This window comes from Drosophila pseudoobscura, chromosome 3 (assembly GCF_009870125.1).
Source record: "Drosophila pseudoobscura strain MV-25-SWS-2005 chromosome 3, UCI_Dpse_MV25, whole genome shotgun sequence".
Classification (NCBI taxonomy): Eukaryota; Metazoa; Arthropoda; class Insecta; order Diptera; family Drosophilidae; genus Drosophila; species Drosophila pseudoobscura.
This window is the reverse complement of record NC_046680.1, coordinates 18,242,474-18,259,386: the sequence shown is the minus strand read 5'-3', so window position 1 is coordinate 18,259,386 and position 16,913 is coordinate 18,242,474. Positions and strand designations below refer to the sequence as shown.

Below are 16,913 nucleotides of genomic sequence, written 5' to 3'. Positions count from 1 at the left end.
CATTCCTCTGCTTCCTCTGTTTGCTCTGTTTGTTCTCTTTGTTCTTTTACCATCCGGGGAATGTCTGACTGCTGGTGTCCTCCAGGGCCGTAGGTTCCTTCTGCCCGAGACGTCTCGAGTGGCAGTTTTTCCCGGCCTTCCTCTGGCTTTCCAGCCCTCAGTGTCTGCTGGCCATCCCATCTTAGCGCTTATTTGTCGCGCTAACTGCCGCATTATGCAAATGGGATAATCGCTATTATTCCGTAGTTTCTGATGTCAAAAGCTCGCGCGTTTGTGCTCCGGAGTTTGTCTTTCACTTTCCGAGTCGTTGGTCATGGCCGGTGGGGGTGGGGGGTGGCGCCCCCCTCTGAGGCTGGAGGCGGTCGAGCCACCATTGAGCACAAGTTATTGAGTTGCAATTGCAAGGGACAAACAAAGTGTAGGCCACCTTCGGGCGTCGTGCAATTATGACGCCACGGCCGGTGCGTTGATTGCTCCCCAAGGACATGGTGGCACGCCAGGATAACAGTTGTACAACTTTTAGCACGAAAAAACAGAAATAGAAGACTAGAGACACACACACACACACATACATAGTTTTTCCAGGGCCGTGCATCTGTTGCTGCTGCTGTGTGTGTGGCTCTCCCTCCCTCTCTCTCTCTCTCTCTCTCTCTCTTGTTGTTCTTGCACTTGTTTTCCTGTAAATACAACAAGTTGGCAGGCCAAGTTTTTGATGGGCAAATAATACTCGTAGCTGCAACACTTTGTGCACGTGCCCCTGTGTTGCCTGTGCGGTTGCACCTGCCCCCAGCCGGAGCGAGCAAAAAAGAGTGTGTGCGTTGCACACACTTGCGGCCAACACATGCCAACATTGTTGCTGCAGATGGAGTGGCAGCGTGGAGGAGTGCCAGAGTGGCAGCGTGGCAGAGTGGGAGCTGCTGTTGTTTGTCTACTCGTTGCGGTTGCATTTGCATTTGCATTCTATATTAGATTCCGTTTGCAGAACCTAAATTGCCTGTCAGCAAGACACGTCCTGCCCTGCCCTGCGCAGTCCCTGCCCTGCCCTGCCCCTTTCCGGGCAGTTCCCCATCTGCGTTTTATTTGATCGTCAACAACTTCGACAAGCACGCCGAAAATGATGCAATTGCTGCTTCGATTGCAGACCGTCAAATCTCTCGATTCCAAGGAGCCGAAGAGATCCCCTGGCCTTTGTTTTGCGGCAGTTTGTTGGCTTTATTCTGCGATATTTCTGTCGCCTGGCGAAAATTGCCAGACATAAACTTTAACGCCCTCCCCCCCACCCCACCAGCAACAACAGCAAGGCAGCGGCAGGGGCAGGGGCAGGGGCAGAGAGCCAACTGATACTATAGCGGTTTTATGGTTGCAGCTTGCTGCCGCTGCAGCGCGCTGATGCCGTGTTGTGCCGCATACTTTGTGGCGCTGCCAAACAGATTTATGGCCCTTGGCTCAGGTTTAAGTTCAACAAACTCGCACAGGGCTTCCTCTCCTTGCACCGCCCTGACTCTTGGTTGGTTACCATAAATTTCATCAGGCCCAGAGCCTGTCCTGTCAAAAGACCGCACTAAGCCTCCATTAGTCAATTAGGAGCGAACTTAAGATGCAACATTAATAGACAGCCGGCTCTCCCGGGAGGGGGGCGGTGCTGCAACTGCAGCTGCAGCTGTAAGTAAATCACATCAAGCCCGCAAATTAATCACTCGGCGACTCGGGTTGAAGAAAAGCCACCACTTAGGGGAGGAGCAGAGCAGCGGAGAGGAGAGGAAAAGGCGGCAAGTTGCCTACTACTTTGTACCTTTGACAAGTTTATTGAGTTACTAACATTGTCGAGCAGGGGGCACGAGGCACGAGGCACGAGGCTCATCTCTGCTGGTCGGACTCTGCGATGGCAAATAAAATCAGCGCCATTGCAGCGGCAGCGGCAGCGGCAGCGGCAGCCGCCATCGCGCTGAGCATTTCCCAACGGTGCAATTGTATTAGTTGTGTTAAAACAAAGGCCAGCCATGTGTGAGAGCAGCAGCCACGAGAAAGACAGATAGAGAGAGAGAGAGAGAGAGAGAGAGAGAGTCGTGGCAATTACAACAAAGGGGCAGAGGCAGGGACTGAGGCTGGGGCAGGGACTAGGGCTGGGGCAGGGACAAAAGCCAAAAGAAAAGGGAAGTAGATCCCTTACACGCCGCCAAGCGAATGCCCTGCTTATCTGCAGCTTGAAGGAAAACACACACTCTTTCCCTCCTCCTCTCTCAGCCTCTCTCTCTCTCTCTCTTTCTCTGTGCTAATGAAGATTTCTCAGAGGGACAGAGCATTGCTCCTCCCGCTACAGACATTATCCCCAGTTGTAGCTCTCTGCAGGACCAGGACCACGACCAGGACCAGGACCACGACCAGGACCCTCTTCCATTTCAGCTTCCAGTTCGCGTTGACTTTTGTCTGGTGTGTGCTTCCCCACACACGACTCCTGCATTCTATGGCATTCCTCTTGCTCTCCGCCCTCCATTCTGCTGCAAGTGCAACTGCGGCAGTGACATGCGACAAGTGTTGCACTGACAGCTTGCAACATGAGCGACTTTTGTTGTACTTTCTGGAGCGTTGCACAATGCATTAGAGAGTCCCCGGGAGCGCCAGGCAAGCCCCAGTCCCAGACTCTTCTCTCTCTGTGTCTGTGTGTGTGTCTGTGTGCGTGTGTGTGTGGCAAGGAATTTATTGTTGAAAATTATCAAGAGGCTAATATATTTGCCGAAAGCAATTTCAAGTTAGTGGCTTTGGGGCCAGCCATCAGCCCAGGAGCTGCCACGGGCTGGTTGCACCACCAAGGGGGGTAAGTGTTCGTTGGTGGGGGGTGGGTGGTGGCAGGGAGGAAGAGCAGTTGATGGGGAATATGTGCCCGAAAGAACGAAGCCAATTATGAGAGTACAGTCGCCGCTCTGAATGCGAAGCCTGCCCCAAAATGTGGCACATATCTGTGCCCGAATATCCCTTTAAACGTAATTTAATATTACCAATTTGCATTATTATGCCGAAGCGCAGGCAAAAATTCGATTTTGAAATGTAAATCGAAAATTGGCAAACAAAAAAGTTTTACCAAAAACGCAATGCAATTAGAATATTGCAAAAACCAATGGACAGAGCCGAGCCCCTTCGTGGCGCCGCAAATTATGCAAATTTATGCGTGCGCGCCTTCAAATATGCAACAATTTATGCGAATCAAGGCAGCTGACATCAGACAGATACCAGGGCCGAAAAACAAAAGAAGGAAAGGGAGGGGCGGGGAGGGGCAGGGGCAGGGGGCACCCGAACACCCCAGCGGGGGTGAGCAGTACAGATCGCCATTTGGCAATAAACGGCACAATGGACAATGGGACAATCGAGCGTGTAATCCGGCGGCAAGCGCTCGGCGCTGTAAACAAGGATTTGCCACGCTCATTTAACGCTTTTGTTCGCGTGGCCATGTTGGCAAGCCACACACACACACACACACACACACACATGCAGACAGGTGGTGGCTAGGACGGGTCTGAGCCGGGTTTGAGCCTCCGCCGGCGGCCAAAAACTCTCGGATCGACAGCGACATGGACCTCCGGCATCGACCTCATAAATTTCCAACTGAATGCCCCGCTGCACAGCCACAGCCACAGCCACAGCTACAGCCACAGCCACAGCAAAATCCAGTTTCCACTTTGCCAGTTGCCTGTTTTTCGCAGTTTTTCGCAGTTTTTCGCAGCTCCCAGCTTTCCAGTTGCCAGTCGTCGCTGGTTAATAAATTTCCAGCAAATGGCCGCCGCCGCCACGTCGACTGCGGCAAATGCTCAACGGAAGTAGCACACAACGGTGGCAGGGGGGGGGGGGGGGGATATCGCATACACGCATAAATATTTGCACTGCATTTGGGGGAAAGTGTCCATGGAAAAATCATAAAACAGAAATGGCCCAAAAACGCAACGGAAGCGGAAGTTCAGCAAACAAATACCCGCCTCGAATGTATATTTCGTGTATTTCTATATCCCTGATCTCCATTCTTTCCTGTTTGTTGTTGTTGGACGGTTTTTGGAGGGTCTGCGGATAAAGCCTCTCCCTTTCGAATGTGTTCCACGTTTTTGTTTTTTTTTTTGTAATCCGATGCCAAAAGTTAATCATTTCGACTCGAAATGGAATTAAAATTATGCCTGGACCACCTCATACTTTTGGCCAGACATTTAATTGGCACTTGAACGCATTAAGCCACATACTCGTATCTGTATCTGTATCTGTATCTGTATTCGAGTACTTTTTCACCATAAATTTATTTTTATGAAATTTCCCTTTTGTTGTTGGGTTTGAGGAGCATTTGAATGCGGCCATAAATTTCAGTTTGCATTAAGCTCCGACGGAGCACACACACGACTATTGGTTACAGTATTTAAGCCATCAGTTCATTGTTGCCACATTATCAGTGGATAACATCCCACCAGGGCAGGGCAGGGCAGGGCAGGGCAGGGCAGGCGGCCTCATTTAATTGTCATTATTGTGTTTGTTTCGAAACGAAACGAAACGAAATGAAATGGAATAAAAATCCAACGATGCCCGAGTGCAAATAAATGGATATGAAAATATTAAAAGCAATTGTTTGCCTCGGGGGTCGGACATGAAGGAGACAGCTAGTAGACAGGGTGAGACGGGGAGAGACGGTGAGTCGGGGGGTGGGGGGGAGAGCATCATATTTATGAGCATTTAATGCGCTGCATTAAAAGTTTCACAAAAGGCGTTCTGCATAATTCCGCCAGTGACATTAGTTTTTATGCCGCAAAGAAGTAAACGCAAACAGCTTATTTTCTCTCATCCGCTTCATCCAACTGCAGGTCGTCCACGCCATGGACCGCACCAGCCGAGTCACCGACTACCGCTTCATCAAGGAGGCTAATGGGGCGCTAACCATCACCAATGTCATGCTGGAGGACGACGGCAAGTGGCAGTGCGAGGCGGAGAACACGCGCCGCTACACGGAGAATGCCCGACCCGTCAAGCTGGTGGTTCTGGGTAAGTACCATGGCATTACCATGGGGGGGCCATAAAAGTTTAGACAAACACTAAAAGGGCTTCTTGCAGATCGCCCCAAGCCCCCGTATCTGCTCATCGACTCGCGTCGCCTCGACGCCGGCAACATCTTTGTGCCCGTCAAGGAGAACTCCGAACTGAATCTGGCCTGCATCAGCGAGGGCGGCAATCCGCGGCCCACGCTCACCTGGGAGGTGCTGCTCAGCCCGGGCGTGGATCGGCACGCCCAGAAGGTGTCCGCCGAGGTGCTCGAGCTGGAGGAGATCAAGAACGAGAAGGTAAGGGGTAAGGGGTAAGGGGTAAGGGCCATCTGGCATCCGAATCGATTAGACAAATTGAGTGGCAACTGTCGGCCGGACAAGTGGTGGTTGGTGTGGCAATGGCACAGCCACTGCACTGCTCAGAAACACACACATTAGGTGTGGATAACAGCGGCTCTTGGCTCAAATAATGGATCTTCCGGGCGGTTGCTCCGGCTGGCTGGCTGGCTGGCTCCAGGACTTGGCTTGGTCTTGCCTCTGGCTGCGGTTTGGGCCCAAAATTTGTTTATCTGGCACTCGGGCATAATGAAAAGCAGACATATTGGTCAAGCAATGCACATGCTCCCCCTCCCCCTCCCCCACCTGTCAGGCACATCGAAGTGTGTCTCTGTAGGGCTGAGGGTGGCGGTGGGGGTGGCTGTGTGTGTGTGTGTGTGTGTTTGTCGCTTAGACCCTAAATGCCACAAATTTGCGTGTTTTGCTGGTCGAACTGCAGGCCACACCAAACCACACGGCACCGTAACAGACCACCGCACACCCGAATGAACTGATGATTGATTGAAAACCTTGCCAACCCAACGGGGGAGGAGGTGTGGGAGTCACTTTAATTTAAATTAATGATGCCGCTGCCTGATAACAGGCCTGACTAATTGGCCATACCACCCACAATCCCCCCAGCCACCCCGCCATAGCCGGTTTAGCCCTAAAATGTGATGGAATTTTAATCATTCTCACCCACTTTTCCTCTCCCTCTCTCAGCAGGACAAGAATGGCTACAAAATCAACAGCGGCGCCAAGAGCGAGGCCCGTCTGGCGGCCGTGTATCGAGCACATCACAACGCCCGAATCCTGTGCGTGATGGAGCATCCCACCCTGAAGATACGCCAGAACGCCTCTCTCCTGCTGGACGTGCAATGTAAGTTCCACGACTAAAGATCCATGTGGAGACGGGAGATGGCCAAAGACAAAGGCATTGAGCTCTGATAGTCGTCGGTTCCCAGAGCTAGGGGAGAGAGAGAGCTTTCCCCTTTAATCAAGACTCAGGGGAGCCGAATTAAGTATTTCATAACTAAATTACATTTAACTTTGACCAACAAATGTCCAACAAGTCATTCAGTCAGTCACTGAGGCAGTCAGTCATTCATTTGTTCTGCTGGGGAAAAGTTTTGAATAAAAGTCAAACAAAGGGAATATCTCACCTTGTTTAATTAGCAGAAATAGAAGCAGAGCCAGAGCCAGAGGCAGTAGAATAGCAATGAGAGCGAGAGTGGACTGGACTGGACTGGTGGTGGCTGTAAATAAACGTAAAAACCAAAAAGCAAATGTTGATTAAAAAGTTAAATTGCTAAAGTTAACACACGCCAGCAGCCACCAGGTGGGCGGGTATTATTATGCAGCTGCAGCGAGACAAACAAAGGAAAGAAAGAAAGCAAAGGTGAAATTATATTAATTGAAAGTGCAGCAGGAAAACAGGCGGTGGATCTGGAGTGTGCGAGGTTTGATGAACAATCTATAAAGTGGTGTCAGGGTCAGAAATCAGGTAGATAACAGAGCGGAAAATAGAAAGAATAACAACAAGGGGACAAACGATGGATGCCCTTAATGAGTGCGAAAGGTGAGCACTTTGATGGCGATTTTAATGAAATTAACTTTCGAAACGCCTCTAAAAGCAATGAGAGCACCATTCAGCGTCCGAATTGGTAATAATCTGATTACATATATTTGAATACTCACTCATTAGACGGTGCCACAGACTGCACTGCACATCGTTGCACGTACGTTGTTTTTTCCCGGGACTCCGGGACTCCGGGCCGCCCCTGGCTGGCCCTCTCAATAAGCCATCAATCAATGCTTTGTACCATTCAGCAGCTATGCGCACATCGCATATGAAATCGAATCAAAACAGAAATCCAGCATTGCTCCCCCCTCCCAGCCAGCTGCTGCCATCGCAACTAGAAAAAAACAAAAAAACAAAAAAAACAGAGGAAAATCAATGGTCAATGGCAGTGGGATGACCGATGTCGATGTCGATGTCGATGAGGAGGTGAGGCGACAATTAGAAGGACTCACACTAATTGGCAGTAACAAAGCCACAGCCACGTCCCCATAGAGGTCCAGGCCAGGTCCAGACCAGGCACGATCGGGTCGAGTCACAGAACAAAGTGCCACAGTTATTTGCTTTATTAATGCCCGTCAAGCCGCATAATGCCATGACAAATGCCAAGGTACACGACTAGTTGAGGCTGTCGAGGGGCTGTTGGCCAGCAAAATGATTGGAAAATGTAGAAAAGCCGTATGGGATTTGTGTCTGTGTGTGTGTGTGTGTGTGTGGGTGTGTGGGTGTGGGGCTTTATCCAGGCATGAAAATTGTAAAAACCGCAATAACAACAGCAAAACGAGCCCAGGGCCCCGTTCTACCCCACCCCGACCACAATATTAAACAACAAAAGAAGGAACAAGTTCCCCGATTCATTCAGTTTTTGCCTTTTATGCAGATGGGGCGGGGCGGGGCGGGGGAGGGGGAGGTGGAGTGGCATTGCTGTTGGGGCCGGCCGTCGTATAAATTAAAATGCACACACATGAAAGCATTTTGCCAGCTGCTAGTCGAAGGAGGAGAGGTGGGTGGGCCACTGCCACTGCCACTGTATCTTTATTCATTTGTATCTGTATCTGTAGCTGTATCTGTAATTTGTGTAGCATTTTTATGCAGACAGTTGACAGACGAATAAAAAATCCCTGGGCGCAGTCCCACCGGCAAAAATGTTATCCGTTCAAAGGCCAGGGAAATATTGGGTTTTCCGGGTTTTTCCCCATTTAAATTTAGCTTCCATTTGGTGATGGGAATTCATCTCCATGGAGAGACAGGCATTCATTGATTGATTCATAAGATGGGTTTGAAATTTGTTTGAAAACAATCTGCCCGAAAAGGAACAACATCAAGGGCCTGCAAGCTGAGCAATGTTTGGCTCTCTTTTTGGAATATTTTTGGCCAACAAATTGGTAGACACACTTCTTCTGTGCTGCCCGTTTCCCCCTGGTTAACCACAGAAAAAGGCCGGCCATTCATACATACGAGTATGTATGATGTCTGACGACTGACGGCTGTCTGCATGTCACAGACACTGCCACAAAAACCAGACCTAGACACATAGACACAGGCATGGACACGAACCGAATCTCTATTGAATAGTTTGGCAAACAACCGGCAAACAAATTTCATTTGTCCTTTGCCCCTGCCCCCTCCTCTGCGGGAGGAGACCTAATCAAATTGTATTACTAACAAAAGCCCACAAAGGCGAGTGATGGCGCGCCGAAAAATTGAAAAGATTGAAATCAATGCGAGCCCAAACTCGTAGCAGGCTCTCTCTCTCTCTCTCTCTCTCTCAGACTCTAATTAAAAAACATTTGATTTATGCCCAATGCATATGCAATGAATTGAAACATACTCGAATCACACACGGGTGGGGAGGGGGGAGGAGGGGGAGGGGTAGATGTTGTCCTGCCGATGGATGGATTTTAGATTGGCATTTCGGGATGGAAATTTGTAGCTGCAATTCGGCTGGCATTACGGATTTCTCATTTGAAAGGCTGAAGCCTGCTGTAATTAACTTCTAGCATGACAGACAACACACAGGACACACACAGGACATACACAGGACACACTGTGCACACAGTACCTACTGTAACTACTCGCTCAGCAACGGCTCAGCCTTTGAATCCTCTTTGCACTCCATCTTGTGGTGTGTCTCCGGACTCCGGACTCCGGAGACCAGACATTTGCATTTAGTTTAATTATAAAAGTTTCTCCATCTTGGCAGTGCAATTTTTTTAATTAAAAAACTATTCTGTTGGTGTTGCCACAGAGTCTCCAAAGAATCAGCCCCAAAATCTTGAGCCAAACTGAAAGAACCAACCACCTGCCATCTGCCGTCTCCTATACTCTACTATACACCATATATATATATGTTATATCCTTTGCAGATACGCCATCCTTTGCCATCTCGCGCACACCTGGCTTTGGGTATCCGCTCCGCGAGGGCATCGAAGTTAGCCTCAAGTGCGACGTCGACTCGAATCCCCCGAGCACGCCGCGCTGGCAGAAGGACGACGGTGACACGCCGGTAAGTCTAGTCCGTAGGCCGGCCTCGGCCTCGGCCTCGTCCTCGTCCTCGTCCTTTTGTGTGATGATTTTTGGCAGAGGAGCAAGTTTTAAATGGATTTTCGTGGAGTTGACTAAACTTGGCCGCAACTATTTGCCTTGCCTTAATTACCAAAAATTGTTTACGCATAACGAGGCGACGCTCGTCCCATCATGCCACATCCCATCGGCCACCATCGTTTATGACGTTCTCTGATTCTCAAATATTTTCAGGTGCCGCAGACCGGCGATGGCTTCCTCAACTTCACATCGATACGGCGCGAGCATTCCGGCTGGTACAAGTGCACATCCCGTCATCTGAACTTCCAGTACTCCTCGATTGGCTATTACCTCAGCGTGCGATGTGAGTAGTCCTGGCGTCCTCCCCTTCTTTTTTCAGCACAAGTATAAATTAGATCGCGTATGCGTGAAATTGCCTTAAAAATGGCGCGTGATAATATTTTCCCCATTAGTTTCTCCCCACTCTCCGCCCTCTCTCTGCACTCTAGAAATCTACAAACTTTTTACGGCCCTCGCACATGGCGTTTGGGTTTTTCGTCGATTTTTTTCGGGGATGTTGCGGCGCTTGGGGCGCCACCCTCAGAGCCATATGCAAAATGTGGCAAATTTGTATTGGCATTGGCAGTGGCAGTGGCATTGAGTGGGTGCCTGAGAGTGCCGTTGCCTCGTGTCAACCCCCTGTCTGTGGCATCCCCCCCCCCCCCCCCCCCATCCTCGTACTATTTATGCTTACGCGCCATTTTGCTGTCAATATTTTCCCATTTTGCGAGGGGGGTGTTGGCGGACGGGGGGCCTGGGAGAGTGGAATTTTACGCGCCCAACGCGTGTTAATGCTTGTAAATATTTTTATTGAATTTTCGCCCGCTGACAGGCGCCACTTTGTTTGGAAAATATGCCTAAAAGCAGCCAAGATTTCCACCAAATCGAATCACCTTTCGGCACGAGGAAACTCATTTGCAGCCTCATTAGACGGCAAATGCAATCGGGCCCAAAAGCCGGGCATCAAAACTAACTTCAATCGAAGACGCCCCGCCCCCGCCTCCCAGCCACGCCCCTGGGACACATCTTCGAATCTTCCAAGAAAAAAACCGTCTCATCAATCAATCGGAATGCCGGGTGCGAAATCCCAACTAGACAAACGCCAAAAAATGGAATAAAATATTGGTAATACCGAATTGACAAAGTGCCGTTGCCAGCTTTTTTTTGTGTCTTTTGAACCCTGCCTCCCCTCCCCCTGGCGCTGTCCCAGGGGAGGGATCTTTTCTTCTCGCCTCCTTTTGTGGCACTCTTGACAGCCGCCTGTCGCTGCTCATTATGGGGAAAACAAATGCTTTATTAATAAAAAAAACAAAAAGAGCCCAAGGAGGCCAAGAAGTGACGGAGAGCGCCGTCGTCCGGCCTCCGCCATATCGACATTATCGATGATTGATGGCGGCGACGGCGGCCGGAAGAAGGAGCAACTTTTCTAGTGGATTTTCCAGCGAAATCTAATTGTGGGATCCCCAAAATCTGAGGGGGCAGCGGGGACAACGGGGGGCTGCTGAGCTGGCAGCATGTTAAGCACATAAATCAATTTGTAAAACGTTTTATCGAAGTCGAGCGCTGGAGGAGCGCTGAAGGAGCTCTGAAGGAGCGCAGACTGGTGGACTGGAGAAGGAACTGCCGAAATGGCAAATCCAACTGGCAACAGTCGGCATATAAACCCCATTTACAACACCGGTCGTCCTTCTAGAGTGTGTGTGAAGGGAATATCTATAAGATATAGTATTAAAGGGATGGGAGGGATGGTGGGATGGGGGGTAGAGGGGCGGTTGGCCTGTCATAAACTATAAAACAGCTGCCCGACCATGATAAATGGCTGCATGAAGAAATATTTTTGAAGAAAATTGCAAAGAATTTAAGGCGCTTTTCTACCTCTTACTCTATGGTTTTTCCATCCTCGGGAGAGCTGAAGTAGAGCCAGAGAAGAAAAACTGATAAATCTCATTCGAGACAGAGAGAGAGGAGGGGCGGGTCAAAACGACACCAAAATCCCAGACAGAAGTTTGAATGCTGGCTTAATTGCTGACGATATGTTCCTTCCCCACACACCTCCCTCCAATCAGGACCCCACCCGCCGGAAAAGCTGCATCCATTGAGCTGGAAAATGGAGGCGAAAACAGGTAGCTGGCGAAAAGAAAACTTTGCCGTCGACAAAAACCGGAGGACAACGCTGACAAAATGCAATGAAAAAGCAATCAGCGATGCCAAACCAAAAGCTGCAGGACACAGAGAGCGGTTGGGGATTGCCGATTGGCGATTGGCGACTGGCGATGGGTGGGGTGTGGTGGGGTGCCTGTAGGACATGACGTTCCACAAAAGTAGGCAATTCGAGGCAGTGGCTCGAACTTTTCTGTGCCTCGGCCGCGGCCACTTTCACGTGATTGATTTGGTCCGTCTGAAGGATGCAGGACGCACCGAGCTTGTTAAAACGTCGCTAATTTGACACGTACGTCAACATGGGGACGGACTCCAAGGGGCGAGGATCGATCCGTGGACGGCTGTTGACTTGGCCAACACACAGGTACACCCGTATGGCCATAAGCCAGAGTCGGAGGCAGAAAAAGAGCCAGAGAAAGAGCCAGAACCAGAAGCCGGGGAAGTTTTGTTTGCCAGCCTCATTAATGAGTTGAAGTTAACATTGAGGCTAATTAATGTTGAGTGAGCCACTCCTCCGTTCGGGCCCCAACAAAGTGCAATTAGTGAAAGTTTTGTGTCCTTGCCGTGGCAGGGGGTGGGGCGGGGATATCGATTTGCCAGGATCTCTGTATGTGGTACAAACGGTAGAAACTTTATTAATAGCCTTCAAGTGGCTGATACCTGACTCTGCCACAAGACGTTGCTCCGCTCAGTGCCTTCTGGGATGCCTGAAGCCTCCTCTGGAGAGTCCTTTGCGGCTAATCCCCCATCCAAAATGCATGTGGCAATTGCATTTTCCTCGCACTAAACTAATTTTCTCCGACAACTGCTATGAAAGTGCATTTCCCCCGAGAAAAGCAAACAAAACGACTTAAAGTCCCCAAATGTGGAAGGACATTTGTCCGACTCGACAGGAGGAGGAGCAGGAGCAGAAGCAGGACCATGAGAATTACAATAAAATTTAATTTTACACGCTATCGTAAGCATTTGCCAGGCCCGCCCCAGACACAGAGCGAGAGAGCGACAGAGCGGCTGAGCATTCCTTTGGCTAATCGGAAATGTCCTGGCTCGTATTGTACATTATCCTTTGTCGTGCCGGTTATCGCGGTTTAACTTTATTGTTTATTCCGCTGTTGCTGCCACAACGACAATGACAACGACAACGACAGCGATATGGGGCACGCATCCTCCCTTTTCCTGGTCCTATAAGTGGTCCTGCTTCTGGCCTCGTCCGAGCTTCGAATTCCAGTGTTTATCGGGGCGCACGATTATTAGTTTTTCTGTTTGCTCTGCCTTTGTTTTTATAGCCGGCGATTATGTTTTGGGTGATGTGCTGCGAGGCCTTGTCCGGAAGGACTTTCAATAAAATTTTATTTGTTGTTGGCTCAAATGAAACGCGAGAGAATCTCATTTGGGCGGCGGCCCCCCCAAAGAAACTCCCGTATTAAAAACTCATTGCGGACAAATGTCTTGGGGGGTAGAGCGTTTCTTTCGTATTTCTTTATGGCCGCAAGTTTTTGTGGAGTTTCGGATAAGCATGAATTTGTCAAGAGCTTATCTTTAATGGATAGGGTTTCGAGTACAAGCACCACTCCTCTCCCCTCTAATTTGCATTTCCTTGAGCCCCCATCTCTGGGCTTCCAATCAGTCCCATGCAGCGCCAGACTCTTGCATCCATCGCCTCCACTGCAATCATCTTCAATTTCAACTCATGGAAAATTAATCGCCTCATGCCATTGCTCCAAGGAAAATCCCCCCAAGATGACGGCGCCACGGCACAGAGAGCTGCATCGCGCCGGGAGGGGGGGGGGGGAAAAATTAAAATTTATAACCAAGACACAAACGCAATCAAAGCTGCTGCTACACAATCCCTCCACACTGCTCTCTGTTTATGGAGCTTGTAACTTAAGAGGATTGTTGCTAGAGATGATGATGCATGCAGCAGGGCTTCATATTCATGAGTAGCCAGGAGCAGTGGGGAAGGAGAAAAGTGGGGAAATTAAGCTGATTTCGCATTAAAATTCGCGGCCAAGTGAATGGGTTCAATCCGATTGATACAATCCGTCAATCCGCACTTTGAGGTGTAGTTTTTCGTGCAGCAGCCACCAAGCTCTTTTCGGCACTATGAATAGCACTCACCCTTCCACTCGCTGTCATATTCACACACTCACAGACTGGTGAATGGTGGGTCGGGGGGGGGGGGGGGGGGGGGGGGGGGGGAAGGGTATGGCCCTGACAACACACTGAGTGGGGTTCGGTGTCGAAGGGAAGTTCTTCCGAGTTCCCAGGAACTTGGGACTGTCCTGTTTATGGCAGGCGAATGCTCACCCACAATCCCCCTGCCCCTAGCCACCCCCCCGGCCCACCCCCCCTGCTTGGCTGATGATGATGCTTTATGATTAATGATTGGTGGCGAGAATCGAGCAGCCTCTTCAGCCTCTTGTCTGTGTGCGCCTCCGCTCTGTGGCATATTGATTCTTCTTGTTTGCCCTTCAGACTCGTATTTGTTGTTCTCATGGGTCGAGATTTATACGCCTGCTAGGCCTGCGCCTCTTCCTTTCTTCCCTCGAGAATCACTTTCTCCGGTCTGCGATTCGATACAGCGTCGCCATATGGGCGGTACTTGAGGCACATTTGTTTGCTTTTTCGTTATTTGTTTTTCCCTTCGGCAAGAACTTTTATGAATGGCCATTGAGTAAAATATGCGTGAAACAAGTGTTGGAAATTATGAATGTGTGGGTGAGTGCGTGTGCGTGTGCGTGAGGGGGGAAACATTGAAGGAGTTTGCTTTGGGGACAGACACTCCTTTTCTGGGGCATCGTTAGGCCAGAGACGCCCACTCATAGTTTGATTCCTGTCCTTGGGTGCATTTATCAAATGATAAACTTCCTCCTTTATGGAGAAGGATACGATACTCCCTCTCTCGCTCTCTGGAAATCCTTATCGCCTGGCCTCGAATTGACAAATCTCTGGCTAGAGCTGGGGCTGAGCTCTGGGCTCATTAGACATTTTCGTCCACCGACAGTTGGACAGGGACTTCGTTCTTGTGTCTGTCAAAGCGGCAGGACGCCCACCGCCTGTCCTTTGTCCGCCTTTGTTCGTGGGGGCAATAAAAAATTTTATAACTACGTGATTTTGACTAAGTAACACGCCCTCCGGTCGGGGGGTGAAATTTTGCGCTATTGTCAGCAATAAAATCCTCGACAGGGGTGGACTGCTGGCCTAGGGGATGCCTGAATGGCCTCGTCCTGCGTTGTCCTGGGCTTCCAGAGGCAGCTGATTGACATGCGACGAGGGGTCTCAGGGCCAAATGAGCTTACAATTAATTGTTGCCGACAGACTCTCTGCCCCCTCCCCGCCCCCCCACCCCTCTGCTGGAAAGCTCTCACTCTCTGCTGGAAATCTCAGTCGTGTTGTGGAACTTTAAGGGTTTCCCCCAACCACCCCAGCCCCCCTCCCTTCGATCAAAGGTCCTGGGCCTTTGGTAATTAGTAGTTTTTGTTAATTGTGCGGCTCACTTTTGGGTCTGCTAATTTGATGGTCGCCCTGAGAGCCGATTGGAGACGAGACGAGACGTTAGATTCTGAGGTTGCAACACTTTGTGGGGCTCACGGTGGCGACTCTGCCTTTTGTCATAGCCATCGCCATTCTTTCTGCCACACAGGAGCAGGAGCAGGGGCAGGGGCAGGAGCTCCTGTGGCACTTGGCAACTTATTGTTATGATATCCGGCCTCAGACAAAGCAGCGGCTGGCAGGGCCGCCCCATACTTTTGGGCACACGTCGGGGCAAATTGTTATTTATATCGTAATATGAACAGCGCCATAAAGTATGCGACACAAAGGGCGGACGGGAATTTAAAGCCACGTCCTGCCACAGCCACAGCCACAGCAGCACACGGGAGCACAGGGGACTGTGTGTGTGTGTGGCATAAATTCTGTGCTTTCGCTGAAATTAGAATGAAGCATCGTTACGGGCTTGCCTCGTAAAAAGTATATATTTATGAATTTGCGGCCAAGGAGATTGCAGCCAACTCAGACTGGGCCAATTTTCCAGCTGGCAGAGCAGCGATTTTCACTTTCCTGACGACACTCCCAGCGGAAGTGACAACTCATCGCACGGCAACTCAGGTGCTCCCTGCGCCTCGGCAATTTGTTAGCCCCCTTTCCCTCGTTGCCCCTGCTTTTCCCCGCTTTTCTGTCATTGAAATATCGTCACATTTGACAATTTCCCGACAGCCTGATCCTGATCCCCCCCCGGCTGATGTCGTTGCCACTTTTAAATCATGATTTCGCTTTTTCTCTTCCTCTTGCAGACGATTCGGTGGATGTGACCTCGGAGCCCGACGATCAGGATGTGTCCGTGGCAGCCGCCTCGCACAATCCCAAGGGCCAGCTGGAAGTGCAGCTCGGCGGCGCCGTCACCCTGCAGTGTCCGCAAGGTAAGACCCCCCCCCCCCCCCCCCCCCCGCCCCCTGTAGGCCCCAGAACCATCAAAGGGAACGGGGCAGAGACAAATGCCTCCGACCTGTAATTACATTTTACATTTTCCTCTGGCCGCTGACCGCTTCCCGCTCCCCGGCCACGGCCACGGCCACGGCCTCGCCATTAATTAGCGCAATAGAAAATTAATTATGCGTGCAATTTGCTTTGCCCGCTTTCGGCCAAGAGCGAAAATAGACAAATGGTGGGGCGTGCGGCGGGGGACGTGGAGCAGGTCAACCAGAGAACGCATCAATTAAAGAAATTAAAGCCTGCGTGCCATCGCCTGGCCCTGGGCTCCTGCCGCCTCCGGTGGAGTCAATTAATTAAATTACGAAATGACTTTCATCTTCCCCCCACCCCGCTGTCTCCCCGTTTCAGGTTCTTTGGGCTGCTGGTCGCACTTGGATCCCATTTCGGCACGTCTGCGCGGCCTCGGCTACGGGAGCAGCCAGCCGACGGGCCAGTTCTCGCTCAAGGACGTCATGTACCAGGATGCGGGCGTCTACAAGTGCGTGGGCCAGCCGCTGGCCAACAAGAAGAAGCTGGAGGTGCTGCAGAGTGTCACCGTCTCAGTGAAGGGTAAGTCTCAAGGATCGCCGCCAGTATATCTCGGATCTAGGCACCTCGACCGGAAATGGAGCTGCCATGCCGCCGGCTGCAGTGGGCGGACGGGCCGACACCTGCTCTGTCACCTGTGCGAGGAGTTTAAAACATTTAAAACTTTGACAGCAGTTTCGGGAACAGAGACAGAGACAGGGACATGGCAGTGCCAGTGGCAGTGGCAGTGCCAGTGCCAGAGAGAGGGA

At 50.7% G+C, this 16,913-nt stretch overlaps 1 protein-coding gene and 1 long non-coding RNA gene across 9 annotated transcripts in view; one reads left to right on the top strand and one right to left on the bottom strand.

Annotated features, from left to right (window-relative positions):
* Nucleotides 1-16,913, top strand: part of tei (irregular chiasm C-roughest protein teiresias) — a 128,948-nt gene that overhangs the window by 99,130 nt on the left and 12,905 nt on the right. For 6 of the 8 annotated variants that reach the window (XM_015184985.2, XM_001361576.5, XM_015184984.2 and 3 more), the window contains 7 exons: nucleotides 4,833-5,010; nucleotides 5,080-5,306; nucleotides 6,048-6,204; nucleotides 9,270-9,409; nucleotides 9,661-9,790; nucleotides 15,939-16,064; nucleotides 16,486-16,686. In XM_015184985.2, the coding sequence (XP_015040471.2) occupies nucleotides 4,833-5,010; nucleotides 5,080-5,306; nucleotides 6,048-6,204; nucleotides 9,270-9,409; nucleotides 9,661-9,790; nucleotides 15,939-16,064; nucleotides 16,486-16,686 (1,159 nt within the window). Of the gene's footprint in view, nucleotides 1-4,578; nucleotides 4,644-4,832; nucleotides 5,011-5,079; nucleotides 5,307-6,047; nucleotides 6,205-9,269; nucleotides 9,410-9,660; nucleotides 9,791-15,938; nucleotides 16,065-16,485; nucleotides 16,687-16,913 lie in introns of those variants that run through there. The other 2 variants (XM_033378408.1, XM_015184982.2) reach the window with 2 other exon arrangements.
* The window catches only part of LOC117183677 (uncharacterized), a 34,939-nt gene continuing 25,047 nt past the window's right edge, over nucleotides 7,022-16,913 (bottom strand). Inside the window, exon 3 of the long non-coding RNA XR_004468816.1 lies at nucleotides 7,022-7,240. This is a non-coding gene — a long non-coding RNA (uncharacterized lncRNA). The remainder of the gene's footprint in view (nucleotides 7,241-16,913) is intronic.